This window comes from Leptopilina heterotoma, unplaced genomic scaffold (assembly GCF_015476425.1).
Source record: "Leptopilina heterotoma isolate Lh14 unplaced genomic scaffold, ASM1547642v1 Lhet_6, whole genome shotgun sequence".
In the NCBI taxonomy this organism is placed as follows: domain Eukaryota; kingdom Metazoa; phylum Arthropoda; class Insecta; order Hymenoptera; family Figitidae; genus Leptopilina; species Leptopilina heterotoma.
In genome coordinates this window covers 880306-904149 of record NW_025111137.1, presented here as the reverse complement: position 1 = coordinate 904149, position 23844 = coordinate 880306, and the positions used below count along the sequence as shown (strand labels likewise).

Here is a 23844-nt window from a genome sequence, read left to right as displayed (position 1 = left end):
TCTAAATATTTTAAATTTAAAGTAAAAAAAAAGTTTGTTATGTGGGGCAAAGGCAATATTGAACATAATTTGGTTAAAAACAATTGAATATTCGAATTTTCTATGTATTAATTCACAATATAAGGTTAAAATCACTAAAAGTTTTTATTTTTTATTTTAATAGTCCAATTCTTTTAATAATAATTATGTAGTTAACCTTATGTTTCGTAAATATTATACTAATAAATATCACTTATTAATTTTTTTAAGGCTTATAAATGCTTTCTTTTAGAAATATAAGCGAAAACGTCGCTGCCCCAGCGTGTGGGGCAAAGGCATTTTTTGCATTGTTTTTAAATTTCATTAAATAATGTATTTATAATTATAATATACTAAATAACAACTATTAAAATTTCTTGTTGATTAGTTTTAGAATAATGAGAAACAAAGACCGCATAAATTATTTGCTTAATTTAAAAAATATACATCGATAAATGTAAACCTAGAGCCTTTGCCCCATTCTCCCCTATATTAATTATTTACTTATTTAAAATTGCAAAACCTAAAACAGTAGTATAACCCGTGTAGAATTTGCCTTAAGTAAATTTTATTTGTGGTTTGGCCCTGATCAGGGTTTGATCTGGTTCCAGGTTACTTCAAAAAAGGGGTTATATAATTTATTGTCAACACATTAAGCCACATTCAATTATTTAAAATTCATTTTACGTCAGTTTAAGCAAAAATGAAAAAGTTCCACTGAAAATAAGTAATAATTAATTAAAATGTATACGAAGAAAAGTTCAAAAAGAGTAAAAAGACATAGATTCATACAAGAATTAAATAAATATTTTGCAAATTAGCTTTTTTTAAATATTTTATAAACAACATAATTTATATAACGAAATTAAATTTTTTGAAGCGGATTCTAATGAAACTGGAAAATATGTTTTTTCTGAATCTGAAGGTACGAATATAATATTCTAATTCTAATTCCAAACAATAAAACAATATAACTTGACATTTTGTTGAAAAATTGTAATTAATTAAAAAAATATAAATTTTTTTCTTTTTAAAAAAAACTTAGAATTTTTAAAAAAATTATGATTTGTAAATAGAAATTATGCAAATAATTTTCTTTTTTTTTACTAAAATTTGCTTAATTTTCTATATTTTTTTAGAAATAAAAAGAAAAAAATCTGCATAATTTTGATTTCTTAAACATTTTTTAACAAAATTTTAGTTTTTATTGAAAAGAAATAAAACAATTTCCATCATTCACATTTATCAATTACAGGGTTTGATCAGAAAAAGTGTTTCATTTCCGATGCAGGGCCCTATTCAACCTGATCAGGGCAGAATGACTACCACGCTTCAATTTCTACACGGGAAACTGTATCAATTATTATTATTCATTGTTATTATTTTTATTATTATTGTTTTAATTATTACACAGGACCACAAAAATTTTTTAAAGAAAGTATTGACCGGACTATGTTTTTTATATGTTTTGTGGGTCGCTAAATTCGAATCCGAACTCAGTTTTCCCTTTTCCGCCATCACGTCAAGTTTCTTCACAAATTAATAAAATTCGAAAAAAAACTGACTGTAAACAAGATTTAAATAAAAATAAGCAGAAGATTCTATTAAAAAACAACTTTAAAACACTGAAAAAATATTATATAATGTTAAACAATCAAAGAAACTCGTAAATATTCAAAATTTAAGATGGCCGATCCAATATGGCGTCGATTTATTTAAAATTCACCCAATTCGCCTGAAACTTGTTACTCGGAGGTTTTTGGGGTTGCTAAATACGAATTTCACCTCAGTTTTAAAAAATTCAAAATGGCGGATCCAATATGGCTGACCAATTTTTAAAAAAATTATTGGATTTACCTGAAACGTTATACTCGGGGGTTTTCGGGGTCGCTAAATACGAATTTCACCTTAGTTTTCAAAAATCCAAAATCTGAGAAATTTTTAAATAATTCGTTAGCCATATTGGATCCACCATTTTGAATTTTTTAAAACTAAGGTGAAATTCATATTCAGCGACCCCAAGTAACAAGTGTCGAATAAATCTGGTAATTTTTTTAAAAATACGTCAGCCATATTGGATCCGCCATTTTGAATTTTTAAAAACTAAGGTAAAATTCGTATTCAGCGACCCCAAGAACCCCCGAGTAACAAGTTTCAGGCGAATTGGGTGAATTTTAAAAAAATCGACAGCCATATTGGATCCGCCATTTTGAAGAAACTTGACGTGATGGCGCAAAACTGAGTTCGGATTCGAATTAAGCGACCCAAGAAACATATAAAAAACATGGTCCGGTCAATACTTTCTTTTAAAAAAATGTTGTGGTCCTGTGTTATCAATTTTAACTTTCAACTAACTTTCTAAAAATTAAGTTTTTAATTCTACACAAAACAAGAGATTAATATAAATAAAATCCAGTTTTTCTTACAAAAGTAATTAACATTAACTGTGTTTTGCAATAATAAAGATTACCTACTTTTTCTACAATAATTCATAAGTAACTATTTTTATACTTATGATGTTTCGGTTGTTTGGATTTAGAAATTTCAGTTTAGATGTACTATAACTATTTTTATATTTCAGAATGTTAAATTAAATTATTTTTAATTCAAAACAATTTTATTTGATTAACTTTTGTCAAATTCAAGTAATCTTAAAATTATTGAATTAGAATTTCATTAATTGAAAAATCCAAATTATTTGAAAAGAAAAATTATTAACAAAATTATAGGAAATAAAAAATCAATCGAAAATAACTAACTTCAAACTTTGAACAGATATTCAGAACAAGAAGATTATTAACTTAGATTATTATTATTATTTTTTTTTATTTTTTTACTGTTTATTATTATTTTTATTACTATCATTTATTACTATACTATTATAGTTTAAATAAATTTGTCAAGATTGTTTGTAATAAATTTGTATTACCTAAATTAAAATAAATTTTTAAAAGTTTTTGGAAATTTAAACATATTTATCTTTTAGATATTTTTAAAGATATTTATACTTAGAAGAGATTAAATTAGAATAAACTTCCCGATATTTTTTGTAAATTCCAAAATAATTATTTGACGTATTTAAAAATATTTGTATTCAGAAGGTACTCACTGATTAATGGACTCAAAATATGAGCTTTCGTGCACATGAGATACATGCCGTAGAGTCCAGCCAAATGAAAGTATCCCAATATAGCAACTCTGTTCCAAACTAATTGCATTTTAAAGTCACTTTTTTTTAAATCACTTTTTTGTTTCTCTAAAACTGCCTCCGATTTCATGTTGTCCGTTGTTTTATAGGCGGTTCCTTCCAAAACCTTTCCACTCGGAGTGGGCGTCATTTTTCCTAAAATGAAAAATAAGAAAAAAAAATACATTTTCAATATTTTTAGTAAAAATATAGAAATTTCAAAGAAAAAAGTACGAATATTTAGTAGTTAATTAAAAAGAGAGAGAGAGAGGGAAAGAATTAAACTGTAATTTAACACAAAAGTTTCATAGAGCACTAGTAAAAGAATATCACAAAAATTCCGGAGAAATGGATATAGAAAATATTTTTAAATCACCTAAACTAGAATTAGTGGATGACGAAAAAAACTTTACACTTGGGAAAAAACTTGAATTTTGATTTATTTTTTGTTAAAAGTTGTAAATGTAAATATTCATAATCTCGTTGACTTTATTATTTTAAACTAAACACGAATTAACATCAATTGTGCACAATTTTAAGTAGATTTTGCCTAAATTTTCGAAAGAAACAATTTGACGTCACATGAGAGAGGAGCAGAGGTTTAAACTGACAGCCAGTGCAGGATGTCAGCGATTGTGGACCATACCCTCCTTCGTGTACTGAACCAATATTCCCCCTTCGTTTTGTATCTCTCAACGAGGATCCATTGAATTAATTAAAATGTTACGTTTATTGCTATTGAAATACTTACCCAATATTCCCTTGCAATTTTAATATAATCGTATGGACTCTGAAATTTTCAGCGCAATGAAACATTTAGTTCACCGTCTAAATAAACTCTGATTCAATTAGAGAGAAACTCGTCTTCTCTATTCATTTTAGCTTTTGTCATCTCGTTCTTCAACTTAGCAATGCAAAGTGAATGATCGACTATTTTCGGTGGAGAATGATTTATTACTTTGCTCTCTGAGGTTGCAACATTCATTCATATCGCGCGAGTGCAATGGAATTATTTTTACAAAAAGAAATTTTTTTTCGTGTAATTTCATTTTTATATTTATTAATTAATTTACATATTTACAATTAATTAATCTAGATAAATCTTTCTTCTGAGGAGTTTAATTTTTCAATAAATCATATCATTCTTTTCGGATTTATAATTTAATATTATTATTATAAATTATAATTTAATTATATAAATATAATTTTTTATTTAATCCAAATTAAATAATTTACAATTAAATTAAATTTATTTAAGTGATCATTATATAATAATAATAATAATCATCAAGATATTCTGTCTTCACGTGAAGTTAGGGCTCTTTGATTCTAAATTATTTTATAGTTTAAATTCTGATGTCAAAAATTTACCAATTAATTTGTAAATAGAGTAATTAGTGTTTTAGTGAAATTAAACCCCCTAGAATTTTTACAACAACAGGATTTTCACAGGACAAGAAAATCTAAGTTAAGTAAGGAAATTTTATTCGAAGTATTCGAAAAATAATATTAATTTCGAACTTATCACTCGGTGGTATTTGAGAGGTCTTGTAACTTTTTTAGGCCTCAAAATTGGAAGTTTTTTAAAAAAAATTTTTCTGATAAATTTTAAAATATAATGGATCATAAGTTTTTACATGTCATTGTGTATGTTAAGAAGTCTTAAAAAAAGAATTTCAAATTTGGAAAAATATAAGTATCCTCCTTCTACAGAGGGCGCTTTTTACTCTGGTAAAAATTACTAGTTGTTATTGTAGCTCATAGCAGAATCATCAGAAATAAAAAAATCAAATTTCATTCCAAAATGGACTACTTAATAAAGGTCCTAAATCTCTGGTTTACTACTAAAATATTTAAAATTACATTTTTGTAATTAATTTAAGGAAAAAAAATTTTTGTTTCTTCAGATTTTTTTATTCAAAAGCTTGCCATTTTCTTAATTTTTTTATGTTTTTGAGTATTCCGAGGTTTAGGACCTGTATTAAGTCGTCTATTTTTAAATTATGTTTGACTTTTTATTTTAGATGATTCTGATATGAGCTACAGTGACAACAGTAATTGAAAGTAAATTTTTTAAAATCTTTAGATTTTAGAGCTGAAAAAGTTACAAGACCCCTTAATAATATTGATGATTTTGTCGATCGATTATTATTGATGATCTTTATCAATTTGATATTCTAAAAATATCAATTAATTAAAAATCTTAAATAGTCTATGAATTTTTTTTCTCAATTAAAAAAAACACCCATAAATAAAGGTTACAATTCTTTTATGACTTATTTTTGTATTTAAATAATTTAATTCTTGTTTATCTTTTTGATAACAATTGATTTGAAAAAAAGTTTCAGTCAAAATTTTAGAAAATATTTAAAGAATTGAAAGAATTGCAGTTCTAATTTTTAGAAATAATTAAATTTCAAAAGGTTTTATATTAAAAGCATTTTAAAGAATTAAATAAAATAAATTAAATTTTAAAAGGTTTTTAAATTGAAATCGATTTCAACAATTTAATCGTCTTAAAAGTTTAATAATATTTAAATGTTTATTTAAAAAAATTATATTATTTTTCTTCAAAAATTATTAAATTTTTGAATAATTTTATTCAAAAGTTGAAAAAAATAATAGAATTTTGGAAAAATTGTAGTAGTAATTTTCAAAAATAATTAAATTTAAAAAGGTTTTACTAAAAAATTTTGGAGGCAAGTATCAAATTTGGTTTCTTTTCATCAAATTAAAGCTTTTTTTATTAAGTAAAAGCTTTTTCCACAACATGGAGGTACTCAGAACTTTGTTAGAATTTATTTCTGATTCAGAAAAAATTTGTATCTTGAAAAACGACGCTGTTCTTGCGACAATTCTTTTTAAAAATTTTTGTAGGCGATTATCAAATTTGCGCTTTTTTCATTAAATTGGAGCTTTTTTTTATTAAAGAAGAGCTTTATCCGAAACACGAAGGTACTCAGAACTTTTTTAGAATTTATTTCCGATTAAGAAAACATTTGTGACTGTCCACGAGAAAACAAGGCTTAGGTCCAAAAAATCAATTTTGATTTTTTTATGGTAATCGACAGATTTTATGTTGCTTTTTCAAATGCAAAAGTCAAAAGTTAAAAATATCAATTACTTTCGACAATATATCGTTTTAAAGATGGGTATGTTAAGCGTAGTTAACCTCAATCGTTGACTCTCCACGATAAAACACGGCTTAGGTCGAAAAAATCAATTTGAGTTTTTTATGGTAATCGACAGATTTTATGTTGCTTTTTCAAATGCAAAAGTCAGAAGTTAAACTTCAATCGCTCGCCCTGTGAAATTTACGTTTGGGAGCTAAGCCTTGTTTTCTCGTGGACAGTCACATTTGTGTTTTGAAAAACGACGTTGGTCCCCAAGTCGAAAAATTCCATAGAAGTTCTCCGTGGAATTTCCGTGAATATTCAATGGAAATTTATTTAAAATTTATTTGCAAAACTTGATTTAAATACGCATTTTGCAAAAAAAAATCTTATTACTAGACTCTAATCATAATAGAACTTTTCAAATATTATTAAAATAAAAAACTTGCAGAATTTCCATTGAATATATCAATGAAAATTGCATGGAACAAAGCTTCTTATTAGACTCTAATCATAATAGATGTGTTAAAATAATATTAAAACAAATTTTTCGACATGAGGTTTTTAAGTAATTTTATTTAGAAATTCTAAGAAAAACAATATTTTTACAAAATGTTAATTAAATTTTTTTTTGAAGATCATTGAATTTCCGAAAATAATTTAAAAAATGGAAACAACTAAAATTTTTGTTAAATTTCATATTGAAATAAATTTTATATTTGAAATAATTTAATTTTATTACTTTTAAAAATTCTTTTGAAATATAATAATATTTTTGAAAAATTGTATTTCGAAAATTTTTATTTTTTTTAAATAATAAATTTATATTAAATTTCAAGAAGAAAGTTTTTGTAATTAACAATGGGTATTGAAAATTTCACGTGCGCTTGTAGTTGTGCTAGTTTATAAATAATTTATAATTATGTTTTTCTAGAGAATTTTTTATAATACTTTTGTAACTAAATTTTTGGTTACATTTTAATTTCAACAATTTATGTTTTCAATTTGTTTTCCTATCGAATTTCTTTGCTAGTGATTTCTATTCGTTTGATAAATTTCAAGATGAAATCTGTAAGTGACGTTTTTTGCATATACGTAAATCACATTGGCAATATCAATATACGTGAGATGGACTCTTGAGGTGGAAAAATGTCAAAGAAGTAGAAGAAGAAGGAAAAAAACATGAAGATGGCAAAGCGAAGTCAAAGATACTTTTGAGATCAGTCAAAAGTCGAGAGTCAACCCCCCTCAAACAAGTGAAGGAGCCAAACCTCATTTCCATATGAGATCGAACCATTTAGCGCAAACATTTCTTCCATTCGCTAAAAGCTCTGGGTCCAAAAAAAAACTTACGTCGTCGTCATAGCATCTAACTTACAATTTAAATAAAAGCAAATACACATAGACTCCATTGGAACTGGATTTTTTTTCTTTTCCCAGCACTTTCGTTCTCAATTTTTTTCTTTTTTTTTTTTTTGATACTCGTTTTATAAATGTGCGCGAAAAAGTTTCAATGGATTTCAGAATAAAATCACAAGGCGAGAATAGATTTTCTTGTGCATAGAAATTTCTTCTTCTCCTTCTTCTGAGGTGAATCAAAGAGGGGATTGGTGAAGGTTTTATTCACACATTTTCTGAATAAAGTCGTTTTAGAGATGAACTTCGGGAAAGAATCTCGAAAGAGACTTTGTTAAATTTCGTGTGTTTTTGCCGAAAAGAAAATATATAGAAGAATTGAAACATTAATTTATTGATTACAAGCCCCTTTCTTTGCACAGGACGCATTTATTTTCATAAAGAATCATGTGTACTTAATGCTTCCGACACGTACAATAGAGGGTTATACTTATCACGACCATATACACAGCTAATAAAAAAAGCCGCTTACATATAGATTTTGATATCTCTGTTAATGTATCAGTTTTTACGCCATCAAATTTCTAAGTCAAATTTTTTTCTGAATTTTCTACTTTATCTTATTTAATATCTTCAATTAATAATTTCATTATTTTAATTATTCAGTTAATTATTTTAATTCATGGTTTTGTGATTTTAATTAATAATTAAATCATTATAATTAATGTTTTAGTCAATTTAATTAATAATTAAATCATTTTAATTAATATTTTAGTAATTTTTTCTAACAGTTAAAATATTTTTATAATTAATTTTACAATTTTAATTTATAATAACTAAACAGGAATTATTAATTAGAAATAAATTATTGATAATTAATAGTAATTACTAATAATTGTTAGAAACTAACAAATTTTTCCAAATTTTAATAACTCACTAAATCAATAATTTTTTAATAAATTTAAGAGGCGCATGAAAAGTCTCCAATTTTTATTTTCCGAATCTTTATTTTATCGAAATTCTTTTTATCTAATAAGAATTAATTATAATTTCTTTTAATCAAAAGAATAATTGTCAAAAACATTATTTTTATGAATGACTAATTAACAGAATGTTTCATACTGCGAAAGAAAATTTTTTATAATCTTCAAATAACTGAATTATCATTTCTAAAAATTATTATTTTTTATATTTCTTATTTACACTAATATTTTTATTTTCGAAATGTCAATTTTGATAAATATTATTTTATAGATTTGTTAATAATTATAATAATTATATTCCCGAATAATTATTCAATGTAATTCAAATATTACCGAATTACCAATTCTTAAAAAATTTATTGTTCCTAACAATATTTTTTTAATATATGTGTAAATGTTCTAAATTCTAAAGTCTCTAAATTTTATTTTATCGAAATATCATTTGTTATAAAACTTTTTTCTTATAAATGTTTTTCAAAATAATTTTAACTTTTTCGAATTAACATTACTCATAATTTTCTTTACTCCTAATCATTCTTCTTTATAATTACTACATTTTCTAACTTGTATTTCTTCTAACTATAACTTTACCGAATTGTCACTTCTCATAATTATTATTATATCGAAATATTATTTTTCAAAATTTTTTTAATATCTAATAATTTTTTATACAAATTTTTTTATTGTATAATAACCAGTTTTTATAATTTTATTTTATTCGAATAATTATTTCGTATAATTTTTTTCTTACCGAAATAATATTTTAAATAATTTTTTTTAATCGATTTTTTATTTTTCCGAATATTTATTTTTCCAAATAATTCTTTTTCATAATTTTTATATTTCCTAATTCGTATTTTACATAACATCCATTTTTTGTAAGATTTAAATTCTCTAATTTATTATTTGCCTAACCTATAAATGTCATAATAAGAATTGCACCGAATAGTTATTTCACATACAGAATATCCGGTTTCGACGTTTCCCATCTCTGAAGAATATGGCGCCAAATTTGAAAAAAGTTTATTATTTTATTATTTAAAAATAATTACTTATTACAAATATTGTTTAAAAAAATTTCCCTAATGATATTTAGCGTAGTTAATTGTTTTAAACAATATTTGTAATTATTAATCATTTTTAAATAATAAAATAATAAACTTTTTTCAAATTTGGCGCCATATTCTTCAGAGATGGGAAACGTCGAAACCGGATATTCTGTATGTGAAATAACTATTCGGTGCAATTCTTATAGCGAATTCGGTTATCTGCACCGGAGCACTCTCGGAGTGCTCCAGAGCAGGAGTAGCATGTTCGGTTTGACAAATGTGCTCTAGTGCAGATCGTTTGGAGTATTCGCTTTAGCAGCACTGCTCCGGCGCAGATCGTTTCGAGTATTCGTTTTGGCAGCACTGCTCCGGCGCCAGATCGTTATTTGTGTTCGAATTAAGAAGTGTGCACTCTCAAGGATCGAAAGGTGCAACAAAATTTGCTCCCACAATTTTGTTAGTGCAGTTTAAAAAAATGTCAAGAGAAGCGGCAAATTTAAAAATTTCACTTCTAACAGATTTAATTGACACCTCTAGCGATAGTAGTGAAGACAAATTATGTTTTTTATAATGAATTTTGTATTTAGAGAAAGACTAACATTCAATATTTTAATATTTAATAAAAACAGTAAATAATTTTCAATATTTTTAATATTTAAATAAAAATACTCATTATAAAGTAATTATTTGGTCTCAAAGAAATAACCTTTTCACTTATTTTATTATTGTTGTTAGTAGTTCAAAATGTCAAATAGTGTAAACAAAATTTATATCAGAAATATTATTCGATAATTTTGTGATTAACAATTCTGCTATATCAAAACATTGACCGAATAAAATTTTAATATTCTAATAAAAATATCAAATTTTTTGCTTTTAAAAACATTATTTATGTATACATTGTTGTCGCCGTAAGAAACAACTAATATTATTATTTTTGGTGAGTTGGTTACTCAACTGAGAGCCAACTCTACTTTATTTATTTAACAAGTAAAAGTACAAAAACTTGGAGATAATCAATCCTTCCAATTCTTCACTGAGCCTTATTGGAAGACAAACGTGCTATCACTTTGAGTAGCGACTAATTAATCTGACCACACCTGCTTATGCTTTAGTTTTAAAGGACTGTGAACTCGTCCCCACTCTTTACAATACACACTCATACTTCATACTGTCGACACCTCCCCCCTTCAAATTATCGATGATTTTTAAATAAATACATTTATTTAAAAATTCGATGCAGGTTTCCTTCTAGGAGGTTTCGAATGTAATTCAAAATTTAATCCTTACAGATTTTTCTCAATAGTTTCATTCTAAGTTGGATCAGTATTATTAAAGTTACAATTTCTGTTACAATTCTGACTACAATATCTCATGAAATTTAAAGTACACTGCATAATTTCTGTTTTAAAGATTATAAGTACAATACTTGCATATCCTATATACTCTAAATTCGTCAAAAACTATTCTGTCAAACTCTCAAATCTTTCATATTTTTCTAAGTCTTCTAGCATCATTTCACTTCTTACTAATTTCTGCTTCTTTCATTTTGGCTACATTGAAAAACCTTAGTAATTTTGGTAATTTATCATTAGTAAATTTTAAATCGTCTTTTTTGAAATCTAATTCTATTCTGATTGTTTCCTTAAAGTATCTATTTATATTTCACAATTTCTTATCATTATAATTATTCTTTTCGCATTCTATAGCTAGAACTATTTCTTTTACAAATATACGTATATAACCTATGGCTGTTTTTCACAAATGTTTCATCGCTGAGTAATAATGGAGATTTTAGACAATTTTCGTTAAACATTTTTATTAAATCCGCGTCACAATTTTCTGTTTGATATATTAAATAGCTCGATTCGTTTCTCTTACAACTTTATATTCTTCTATAGTGCTACATTTTTCTAAGTCTGTCTTGTCAATCGGTACGTATTCAGTTTTCGTTTGTAAAATGTATGGTTTGCTTTGTCATCGTTCGTTTCTTCTCAAATTGTCTTTAGTAAGTAAGTAAGTACTCAAATACTTAATCGCATTGTCATTGTCCATATCGTCATACTTTGTTTCTCTTCTTACATTAATATTATACCATCTGATCCTTTTGGTACGTTCGTTTCTTCATAATATCTTTGCTCTTCTTTATCTTCTTTAAATCGTGTACTCTCTAAATCTGAATATGTGAAAATTCACATATTTGTACGTTATAAGTCGTCTTCTCGATCAATAAGTGCATATACACTTATAATAAGTGAAATTTCACTCAGAATAAGTGAAAAATTCACTTATTTATAAGTGTATATGCACTTATTGATCGAGAGGACGACTTATAACGTACAATAAGTGAAATTTCACATATTCAGATTTAGAGAGTAGACATATAATTCGCATCTTCCGTTAAAGTCTTCAACATTTACTGTAATGCTGGTCCATTTCGTCATATTTATTTCTTTTGTTTATTAATATCCTATTCGTCGTAATATTCTTCATATCGTGTTGATCTATTTTGTTATATTTGTTTTCTTGATTCATTTATATTTCATCATATAGTCCTACTGGAATGTCCTATTCGTCATAATATTCTTGATACCTTTTTGATTCATTTCGTTATATATTTTTTTTATTGATTCATAGTTTATCATTCAGTCCTACTTAAATATCCGAGTCGTCATATTATTATCCTATTGGTTCATTTCGTCATAATTATCCGATTCGTCATAATATTATTTATACTTTGTTTTCTTCTATGTTTCTATATTTGTAATCAATATTTCTTTTATCCTTGTACGTTCAAATTTTCGTCGTAAAATTAACTATCCTTTTCTTTGTACTACTTTACATCTCTTTAATCGTATTTCATTTGCGTTATCATTATCTATTTAAGGTATTTCGTTTAATTGTGCTATTTCTGATTGCTTCCATTTATTTTAATCGTTGACATAAATCACATGTTTTGATAAAGTCTTCAACATCTTTTGTAATGTTGGGCCAGTTTGCCATATTTCTTATCTTCTGTACTGTAATATCCTTAGAATAGTGTCCTCCTAATATTCCTTCATGTGCTTCTGCTATAATTTTTCTTCTATTTCTTTCAATGTGTTTCTTTATCAAATATATTTCCTTATCATCACCTTTCCATATTTTAAAAAGAATTCTTGATATTTTGCTTTCATCTATAACTTCGTAAATAATTCTTATTCTTTCTTCTCTAGTTTCTTTTTCTAAAAATTCTGTTAATTGCTCATTTGTCACCTGAGGACTAATTTTTATTTTGTTATCTTCTTCTGTTTCTTCGTTCGTTATCCAAATTTCTTTTATCCTTGTCGGTCCAAATTCTCGTCTTATGATTAACTGTCCGGTTTCTTCTATTTTGTTTCTTTTCAATCGCATTTTATTCGCGTCATCATTTTCTTTTTGAGGTATATTTCTTATCCATTGTACTTCTTTAGTATCTGTAGTCAATTTCATAGTCTTTATTACTTTGAATTCATCTTTAATTATTGATTGATCGCTTTCTTCTGTCTGTGAATCTATTTCCATATTTTCATTTTTATTTTCGTCATCAATTATTGAATTGTCGTCTTCTGTTTGCGTATCTATTTCCATGTTCTTATTTTCCTCGTTTACACCTGTAGTAGGCCAGTTCTGCTGTTCTAACGTGTCATTTGTACCATCTGTTGTCATCTGAACCCTTGGAATTCGCGATAAGGCGTCAGCGTTTGTGTTAGCAATTCCTTTCTTATAAATAATTTCATAATCATATTTTGTAATTGCTGAATATCTTCCTTTAAAATTAGTAAAACAGATTTTATATCTCTTGTTTGCACTAGATTGCGGATAAAGTATTTTAGGTCCTAATTTTAAAATACCTTTTTCTAAATCCATTTTAAATTTTTGATCGTAAAGTAAATTCATTCCAATTAAACCGTTTTCTCTAAATGCAATTTCATCTTTTGTAACTTGAAAAACTGATTCTTTACCGAAAAGTTTTAAACAAATAGAATATTCGAACATTATGGGATTGTTTTCGATTGTTAAAACATTATGAGGTGCGTATTTCTTAAAGTTTTTTCCTTTTAACATACTTTCTTTTATGATTGATATATTCGATCCTGTATCAACTACAAATTTTCCTGATGCTAACTTATCAAATTTTAAAGCCACAATAGGTGTGTCGTGTCTTCTTCGTTCTCTTGGTATCGGTGGAAAGTCGTGCTTAGCGGGTTCTCCGATAAAGAAAATTCTTCGCTTAGCTGCACTCGGTCTGGTGGTTTGGTGTTGATTGGTCGTGACTGAAAATTTTGAGTTTTTTCTTGACGTGGTGGTAAACCTTTTAATTTTCCTCTACAAACATCCTCTGTATGTCCTAAATTTTTACAATGGTTGCATTTTTCTAAATTTCTCGGTTTGCTAAATCTTGGTGTTGGTACTGGGTTTTCATTTCTTGGGTTTCTGGTAAAATTGTCAATTCTTCTTTTATCTTTCAAATTCACGTTAATTTCTGAGGCAATATTAAAACATTCATTCAGCGTTTTCGGTTTCTGAGGACGGATTCTAATTTCAAATTCTTCACGTATATTTCTTAAGAATGTGCTGACACTTGCATTTGTTTCTATTTCCTGTCTTACGAAAGTTTCTTGAGGTGTTATATTCATACTATCTATAGACTGCCTGATTTTATCCTGACACTGCATAAATCTTGAGGTGAATGACTCTAAACCTTCATTTTTGCCCATTATACATGAATCGCGAGCCCTTTGAAGTGATTCTAAACTATCTTTTTCTCCAAATAAAATTCTTAATCTCTCAAAAAAATCGGCAAAGGTTTTAACTGCATCTGCTCTAATTGTATTTGCTGCTCTTCCTACTAATTTTTGTGCAATTATTGCATGCAGTAATGTTAATCTTTCATTTCTTTTCGTTTTTCTTTTAGATAATCTTATTAGATGAATGAAATTTTCTAAACCGCTTCCGTTAAATTCTGGTACTAATTTTATGCTTTTCCCAAAATCATATTCTGTAACTTCTTCTAATTCTTCGTGATCGCTATTTAATTCGTTTTCATTTAAGGGTAAACCTTTTTCTCTTCTAACTGGTTGTTCCATCGCTACTAATCTCGTTTCGAATCTCTCCATTTTTGCAAGAATATTTTGCAAATGGTCATTTGAAGCACTTGATGTTTCTGGCATGATGTTTAGAATATTGTCTAATTTTAGTCTGTCAGTCAGTGATATTGAAAGGGATGAACTGTCTGTGTCTATTGTTTCGTTTTCCCTACTTTCTCTATATGAATTTAAATCCAGTTTAATTTTATAAATTTCCTATATCGTTTCGTACAATTTTTATTTTATATCCGTTCGCGTTTTCTAATTTAAAATTTCATTTCTTGCAATCCTGCTACAAGGAGTACACAAGAATATGAAATTCGTTTTTTTTTAGTTTATTGTCGATGGCAATACTCATAAAATCACGGAGTATACCAACGCTTTAAAACAAACTTAGCCACACCCTATGAAGGTCGCCGTTCAACGTACGTAAAGTGGACTTATACTCTTGTTCTAAAGATTCGTAATTTTCTTTTATATACCTTACTGTTGGTCTGGATCGTAGTTCTGGATAATCTCGAACTCTGCTTCGTAGATTTGGATAACTCTCTGGATACCTCTGTAGATCTGGATAACTCTGGATACCTCTCTGTAGATCTGGATAACTCTCTGGATATCACTCTGTAGATCTGGATAACTCTCTGGATACCTCTCTATAGATCTGGATAACTCTCTGGATACCTCTCTGTAGATCTGGATAACTCTGGATATCACTCTGTAGATCTCTGCTTTTTCTTTACTTTCTCGTTCACTTTAGATAATCACTTTGTTTATCTGGAACTAACTCTGGGTTCTGGATACTCAAAATCTGGATGAACTTCCAAAATTTTTTGAATATCCTAGCGCTGCCACCAATTATGTTGTCGCCGTAAGAAACAACTAATATTATTATTTTTGGTGAGTTGGTTACTCAACTGAGAGCCAACTCTACTTTATTTATTTAACAAGTAAAAGTACAAAAACTTGGAGATAATCAATCCTTCCAATTCTTCACTGAGCCTTATTGGAAGACAAACGTGCTATCACTTTGAGTAGCGACTAATTAATCTGACCACACCTGCTTATGCTTTAGTTTTAAAGGACTGTGAACTCGTCCCCACTCTTTACAATACACACTCATACTTCATACTGTCGACAACATCATAAAATATTTAATTTTAAGTAAAATAATTTTACATTTAAGAAGAAAATATATTGCATAATATAATGTATAATAATATATATAATATAATAAATATAATATTATATTACATTATATTATATAAGTTTAATTAAATTTAAACTTCGCGCCAAACGAGCAGTGTATGCTTTACACCATAGCAGTTCATGTTGTGCTCCTGCTCCAAAAACAGTCGAACTTTGCCAGTGTTCATGACGTCATAGAGTGCCTCAGAGTAGAGCACAGCTTTTTGAGAGCAGAGTAAACTATACTCCTACACCGAGCAAGATCGCTCTCGGAGCAGATAACCGAATTCGCTATTATTATGACATTTATAGGTTAGGCAAATAATAAATTAGAGAATTTAAATCTTACAAGAAATGGATGTTATGTAAAATACGAATTAGGAAATATAAAAATTATGAAAAAGAATTATTTGGAAAAATAAATATTCGGAAAAATAAAAAATCGATTAAAAAAAATTATTTAAAATATTATTTCGGTAAGAAAAAAATTATACGAAATAATTATTCGAATAAAATAAAATTATAAAAACTGGTTCTTATACAATAAAAAAATTTGTATAAAAAATTATTAGATATTACAAAAATTTTGAAAAATAATATTTCGATATAATAATAATTATGAGAAGTAACAATTCGGTAAAGTTATAGTTAGAAGAAATACATGTTAGAAAATATAGTAATTATAAAGAAGAATGATTAGAAGTAAAGAAAATTATGAGTAATGTTAATTCGAAAAAGTTAAAATTATTTTGAAAAACATTTATAAGAAAAAAGTTTTATAACAAATGATATTTCGATAAAATAAAATTTAGAGACTTTAGAATTTAGAACACTTACACATTATAAAAAAATATTATTAGGAACAATAAATTTTTTAAGAATTGGTAATTCGGTAATATTTGAATTATATTATATAATAATTCGGGAACATAATTATTATAATTATTAACAAATCTATAAAATAATATTTATGAAAATTGACATTTCGAAAATGGAAATATTAGTGTAAATAAGATATATAAAAAATAATAATTTTTAGAAATGATAATTCAGTTATTTGAAGATTATAAAAAATTTTCTTTCGCAGTATTAAACATTCTGATAGTCATTCAAAAAAATAATGTTTTTCACAATTATTCTTTCGATTAAAAGAAATTATAATTAATTCTTATTAGATAAAAAGAATTTCGATGAAATAAAGATTCGGAAAATAAAAATTGGAGACTTTTCATGCGCCTCAAATTTAAACTAATATATAAGATAGCAAATATTCCATGACTAATTAAAGTGTCTACTTAGTGCCACTAATTCTAAACTATATTCACATTATTTGTATATAATAGGTACACTTACCCTATCGATCATGATAATAAAATAGTATATTACAGTTACAATTATTTATTTGCTTATAATTTTATTATAATTTGTAATCATTTACAATAAATTTCAGTTACATTGTTATTATATTTTATATTTATGGTAATTACTTAAACTTTTACTTAATTATTTTCATTCTAATTACACAGTTATTATATTTTATGTATTTTTATATTTTTTGTATTTATACTAATAGTACATTTTATATTTATAGTATTAGTATTAGTACTGTAGATATAATTATAATGTGTAGGAGAAGAAGAAAAAAATTGTTTGTTTGTAAATAATCTAGTAAAAGTGGATGAATGTTAATTTTGAAACTGAAAAGTTTTTGTTGATATGTTTATAATTATTAGCAGTGAAGTTGGGGGATAAATATAATTAACCTCAAGTGACCCGGCTAAATCAGTAAAGAGTGACTCTGTTATTAATTAATTAAGCCAAACTGTTACAGCCCTGCGCTCCCTTTTTTATACGTAATGTTTACAATTGATTTCCCTTTCAACAATCTTTACAGACTTTTAATTATTCAGGCCATTGTGACAGAAAATAGTCATTAAGCTTCTAAAATTAATTTTTACTGAAGCAAATTACATCAGGGGATAGAAATTTATTTCTAGATATAGAAATAATGTTTTCTAAATTTTTAATTCTGGAAATAGTTTCATTTTTCGAATAGCTACTTCTTTTGGATTTTTAGATTAAAATTTCGGAGGACAATTGCATAGATTTAGAAATTTGGGGTCAACTTTTGGATCCATAAACGCAAAAAAAGCTTTTTAAAGTATTTTTTCACGTTGAATTAAAATCCATTGCTGGATTTTCCCTAGCACGTCAAATTTTAAAATAACATATGCAAAATGTCAGGAAAATGTGAAAAATTTGATTCGATTACGAATAATATTAAGAATCTAAAGTTCACTTGAAAAAATTTAAAATGGCGGATCTAGTATGGTGGACGAAAAAGTTAACAATCACTCGAATTTGATAGAAACTTATTACTTGGGTTTTTTTTAAGTCACTTTGAAATATTAAAATCAGACTTTATATTCGTAAGCAGAAATCCTAAAAAATCCCCCAAATAACAAGTTTCAACCAAATTCGATTGAATTTTAACTTTTTCGTCAGCCATATTGAATCCGACATTTTGAATTTAGAAAATCTGATTTTGAATTTGTAATCAGTGACACAAAATTACCCCAGAGTAGCAAGTTTCAATCAAATTCGAGTGATTTTTATTTTTTTCAGCCGCCATGTTAGATCCGCTATTTTGAATATTTGAAAACAAACATCGGATTCGTAATCAGCACACGGAAAAAAAGAAATTAGCTGCAGCAGTAAACAGATGTTTGCTGTAAAATCTCTGAAAATTAGCTACCACAGCTAAGAAGTTTGCAGTGGCAGCGAACATGTTAGCTGTGACAGCAAACATTAGTAAAAATTTATGCGAGTTTGCTGTCATAGCGAACATGTTTGATCTCACAGCGAACTTGTTCGCTGTCCCTATTTCAACGAACAAGGTTTGCTGTGGCAGCAAAATGTTCGCTGCCACAGCAAACCCTTTCTATGCGTGCAATACCGAAAACATTTAAAGATCATTGTAACTTTTCTTTCAAAGTAATATATTTTGATTTGCAATAACAATTGTTTAAAATAATAAAAAAGTAAACCGACAGATTGGCTCAGTCGGATAAGTGCCTGGCGTTGGTGGTCGTTTAAGGACCAAGGGTATAAGTATCCTTGGTTCGCGCCCACTTGGCTTGGTATTTTTCCGGCACGTGAGACAATCTGAGCGGGAGGTTTGACGTCGAGGTATAATGATGTGCACCGTCGATTATTGTCCGGTACACACCATTAGAACTCGACTGTCGATAAACCGGTTGTACTCAGAGAGGTTTTCTACAGTTTCCCTCTTCTCTGGCGAGAAAACCCATTGACGGGTGGTCCAGGCGTAATGCGAGTACTCCTAATAAAGTCGGCTGTAGACGCAAAATTAGGTTAATATATAGAATTTTCATATGTAGAATGGTTATGCTTAATCCAAAAAAGTATTTCTCGGGGACTCTTGTCGAAGTGCGTAAGGCCAATAGGGCAGGAGTATAAACAATAAAAAAAAAAAAAAAAAATAATAAAAAAGTAAAATTGTAATTATCTCAAAAATCTGACGTTTAGTAAAAAAGCCGACAGCTGATTCGAATTCAGCGTTAAAATTTACCTTAGGAACAGGTTTCTGTTGCTCGGATTCAAAACCTTGTATGCCTGTGTTATTTACTGTTTTTCCAACAAAATCTTTTACTTGGAGTCACTTGGGATTCATTTGGGAGTCCATAATAATCACTGGTGTAAAGTGATGACTCCTAAGTAACACTTAGTGACTCACAGATTCATTCTTTGTAAAAGTCTGTCAATAGATACTCAGGAGTCAAAATTCATCACTTGGGACTTTTTACTCATCACTAGATTGAAATTTTGACTCTTAGTGATTCAAAGCTCCCTGAATTCTAGGAGTAACTTTGCAGTTCCTCAGTGTCTAAATTCATCTCTTGCGGGAGTTACTGTGAATCACTGAAGCAAATGTATGACTCCAACTGACTAAGAGTCAGTTGGAGTCATTTATTATACTTATTTTGTAAGTCACTCAAAAGTCAAAATGGGTAACTTAGGAGTGCTTGAAAATCGCTAAAACAATAAGATGATTCGTAAGTGACTCTAAATTACTCAAGAGTCAAACTGGATCACTTGGGAGTTTTTGCTCATCACCAGATTGAATTGATGACCCCGAAGTAATTGTCAGTGATTCAAAACTTCTTGATTTTTAGAAGTCATTGTGCAGTTTCTTGGGGTCTAAATTCATCACGTGGGAGTCACTGTGAATCACTGAAGCAAATGTATGATTGCAACTGACTTAATATCTCACTTCAAATGAGTCATAGGGTCTCTTGTTGTATAAGTCACTCACGAGTAAAAAAAGTCACTTAAGAGTGCTTGAAAATCGATGAAGCAAAAAGATTATTCCTAAGTGACTCATGAATAAAAATTGGTCACTTGGGAGTTTTTTCTTATCACTAGAAAGAATTTATGACTCCTTACTTACTCTTTGTGATTCAAAGCTCCCTGATTTGTAGGAGTCACTTCGCAGTTACTAATGAGTCATAGATTGGTTTGCTTAAAAATAACTGAAATAAAGAGATGATTCCTCTGTGACTCTAAGTGACTCAAGAGTCAAAAATTGAGTCGATTTTCAGTTCCTTGATATATAAATTCATCACCTTGGAGTCACTGTAAATCACTCAAGCAACTTTATGATTCTTTATGATTCTCTCATTAGTTTTAGCACTTTTAGTAACTTAGTCACTCTTAGTAACTGAAATAAAGAGATGATTTCTCTGTGACTCTAAGTGACTCAAGAGTTAAAATTGATCGCTTGGAATTTTTTTCTCATCACTAGATTGAATTTATGACTCCTAAGTGACTCGTAGTGATTTAAAGCTTCCTGAGTCACTTTGCAGTTCCTTGATTTTTAGACGCCACTCTAATAGACTCAGGAGTCAAAATAGATCACTTATAGGAAGTTAGAAGTGATTCTGATTCACTAGAATGTATCCCAGGAGTAAATTTATGATTCCTAATTAACTCCAGACAATTCAATTTTGAAGAAGACACTACTAACAGTGCGAGCAATGAACTTCTCCTAATAAAAATAGATACTAAAAAAGAACAAAGCCAACACAACTACGAAAAGGTACTTTATATTTCCAGACAAAATATGCTTCTTAGAATTAGCATTTAGCAAAGTCGGAAAATTTCAACTTGTACCGGAGGAATTCGCGACACTATGAGGACTTACTGGAGCCAATCACAACTCTGGGTAACCTCACTCTCTCTCAGATGTTCGTTAATGGCAAGTCCCACACGGGAATTGCAGAGGCGGATGATAGAAAGAGTGAGAGAGTGAGATGAATCCAAATTTGCATACTCGTCAGCTGTGCTTCCTTCAACTTTTCCGCGTCACCCTTCTCTCGACTATTTCTTTCTCTCTCAAGCCCACTCTCAATTCATTCCATCTCCCTCTCACTATAAAGTTTCCATCATATGCAATGCGCGTGTTGGACGAAAAGAGGAAGAGTGAGTGAGTGAAAGAGAGAGAGAGAGAGAGAAAGGACGTAGCACGAGGGAGAAAAGCAGCCCTGTATTTCTAGTCCCGATTCATAATTGCAAATTTCCTTGCCTTATTTATGCAGTCGGCCCACCTGCCGCACGCACCCCTTGGATTTCACAACTCCGCTTGCTTTTGGTGTGTGCCTTGATACACGTTCTTACGTATTATATACGAGAACAACCGCGCCTCATACGAAAGGTGCGACCTTTCCTCTCATAATACTTACTGGAATTACCTAAATTCAAAATTGAAATTTAATTATTCTTGGAAGAGAAACTTTGGGTTTTTTTTCTAAATATCTCATTTCTACACTATGTAATTTAGTATTTTGGGAAAATTGACAAGAAACGACTTGAAATTTGTTTTTCAGACTCTGTTCACTTTGAGAACAGAGTTAATTGTTTAGTTCATAATTAGTTAATAATTAAATAATACGCGATATAAATAGTACGCGATAAAGAAAGAAAAAATAAATAAAGAAAAATAAAAAATAAATAAAATAAATAAAAATAAATAATACGTAAACAAAGTCAGTCAAAATTATTTCACGTGACGTTTACCGCCTGAGAGCATGCACATCTTTTCTGCGCATCATTTTCCGCGACTCGTCGACGAAAATTTCTATCAAAGTGTTACAATAATTCTACGACTATTTTCCGCTACTAGGTTTATAAAAAGTCCTCAACTTTTTTCAGAGAATTTCTGATATAAAAGCGAAGAGTATTTCAAAAAGTCTGTAAAGTTTTTTTTCATATCCGAGAGTCTTCAATTAGTAGCTGAAAACTTCAGCGACTAATTTTTTCCGTGTACTCTTATCCTTTAGAATCCACTTTGAAATTTAAAAAAATGTTTAATTGTCTCGGGGGAATCGTCTATTCAATTTTATAATTTCGAAAACTGAGTAGGAAAAGATAAAAACGTCCGCCATATTGAATCCGCCATTTTAAATTTCGCAAATCTGACATCGAATTCGTGTTCAACGACCCCAAAAACCCTCGAGGAACAAGTTACAAGAGAATTACATAAACTTTTCAAGACATCGTCCGCCATATTGGATCCGCCATTTTGAATTTTGCAAATCTAACATCGAATTCGTGTTCAGCAACCCCAAAAACTGCCGAGCAACAAGTTACAAGAGAATTCTATAAATTTTTCAAAACATCGTCCGACATATTGGATCCGCCATTTTAAATTTCGCTAAATACGAATCCGATGTTTGTTTTTAAAAATTCTAAATGGTGGATTCAACATGGCGGATGGAAAAGGTAAAAATGACTTGAAATTGCTTGAAACTTGTTACTCGGGGTTTTTTGGAGTCGCTGATTAAGAATATGAAGTAAAATTTTTTTAATTAAAAATGTCGGATTCAATATGGCTGACGAAAAAAGTAAAAATCAATCGTATTTGCTTAAAACTTTTTACTTGGGGATTTTTTGGGGCCTCTGGTTACGAATATGATTTTAATATTTCAAAATGACCCCAAAAGCCACCGAGTAATAAGTTTCAAGCAAAGCCCAGTGATTTTTAACTTTTTTTTGTCAGACATATTGAATCCGCCATTTTGAATTTAGAAAAATTAACTTCAGATTTGTAATCTGTGACCTTGGAAACCTCCGTGTAACAAATTGAAAGCAAATCCTATGAATTTTTTTTATTTTTTCCGACATTTTGGACCAGCCATTTTAAAATTTGAAGTGCTAGGGAAAATGTAGCAATGGATTCGAATTTAGCGAATCAAATAAATTCAAATATTTGACTCTTTTCAGGGTGCAATTTCAAAATATTTTGCAATAATTCCTTTAATTATCAATAAATATTTTTATGTAAAAAATACAAATTCAATTTAATAATTTTAATTCATTGTATAATGAAATAAAATTAATGGATTAAATTTTTATTTTTTATTCTTACGAAAAATCACTTTTTTTTAATTCAAATATAAGGAGAAAATGTTTCGAACAGTAAGACAAACTTTAAATGCCTGAAGCAAGTAGATCCATTTTAATTAAAATCTGAGTGAATAGAGGAGATGTCAATAGGAAGATCCTATTCACTCGCGAATATTTATACCCATTATTTCCTCACATTTTCTGAATTTACACAATTTTTTTTTGTAATTTCAAATTTATTTTTAATTAGAATTGATATAATATCTATTTTGAGCCAAAATTATTAAAAAAAAAAAAAATCATTACTAAATTATCAATAATTTTATTTTATTAATCTTATAAAGTTGTATTATTAACATTTTATTAGTAATAACCATTGTCTTACAAATAATAGAATATTACTGTTTATAAAATTATAAA

General features: G+C 28.1%; 2 protein-coding genes across 14 annotated transcripts in view; one reads left to right on the top strand and one right to left on the bottom strand.

Annotated features, from left to right (window-relative positions):
- LOC122509236 (mucin-5AC-like) overlaps positions 1-23844 on the top strand; it is a 659214-nt gene that overhangs the window by 434377 nt on the left and 200993 nt on the right. The window lies entirely within an intron of this gene.
- LOC122509237 (acyl-CoA Delta-9 desaturase-like) overlaps positions 1-23844 on the bottom strand; it is a 36846-nt gene that overhangs the window by 8100 nt on the left and 4902 nt on the right. For 2 of the 4 annotated variants that reach the window (XM_043623120.1, XM_043623122.1), the window contains exon 2: positions 3128-3361. In XM_043623120.1, the coding sequence (XP_043479055.1) occupies positions 3128-3356 (229 nt within the window). In that variant the 5' untranslated portion in view covers positions 3357-3361. Of the gene's footprint in view, positions 1-3127; positions 3362-3581; positions 3858-3956; positions 4068-23844 lie in introns of those variants that run through there. The other 2 variants (XM_043623121.1, XM_043623119.1) reach the window with 2 other exon arrangements.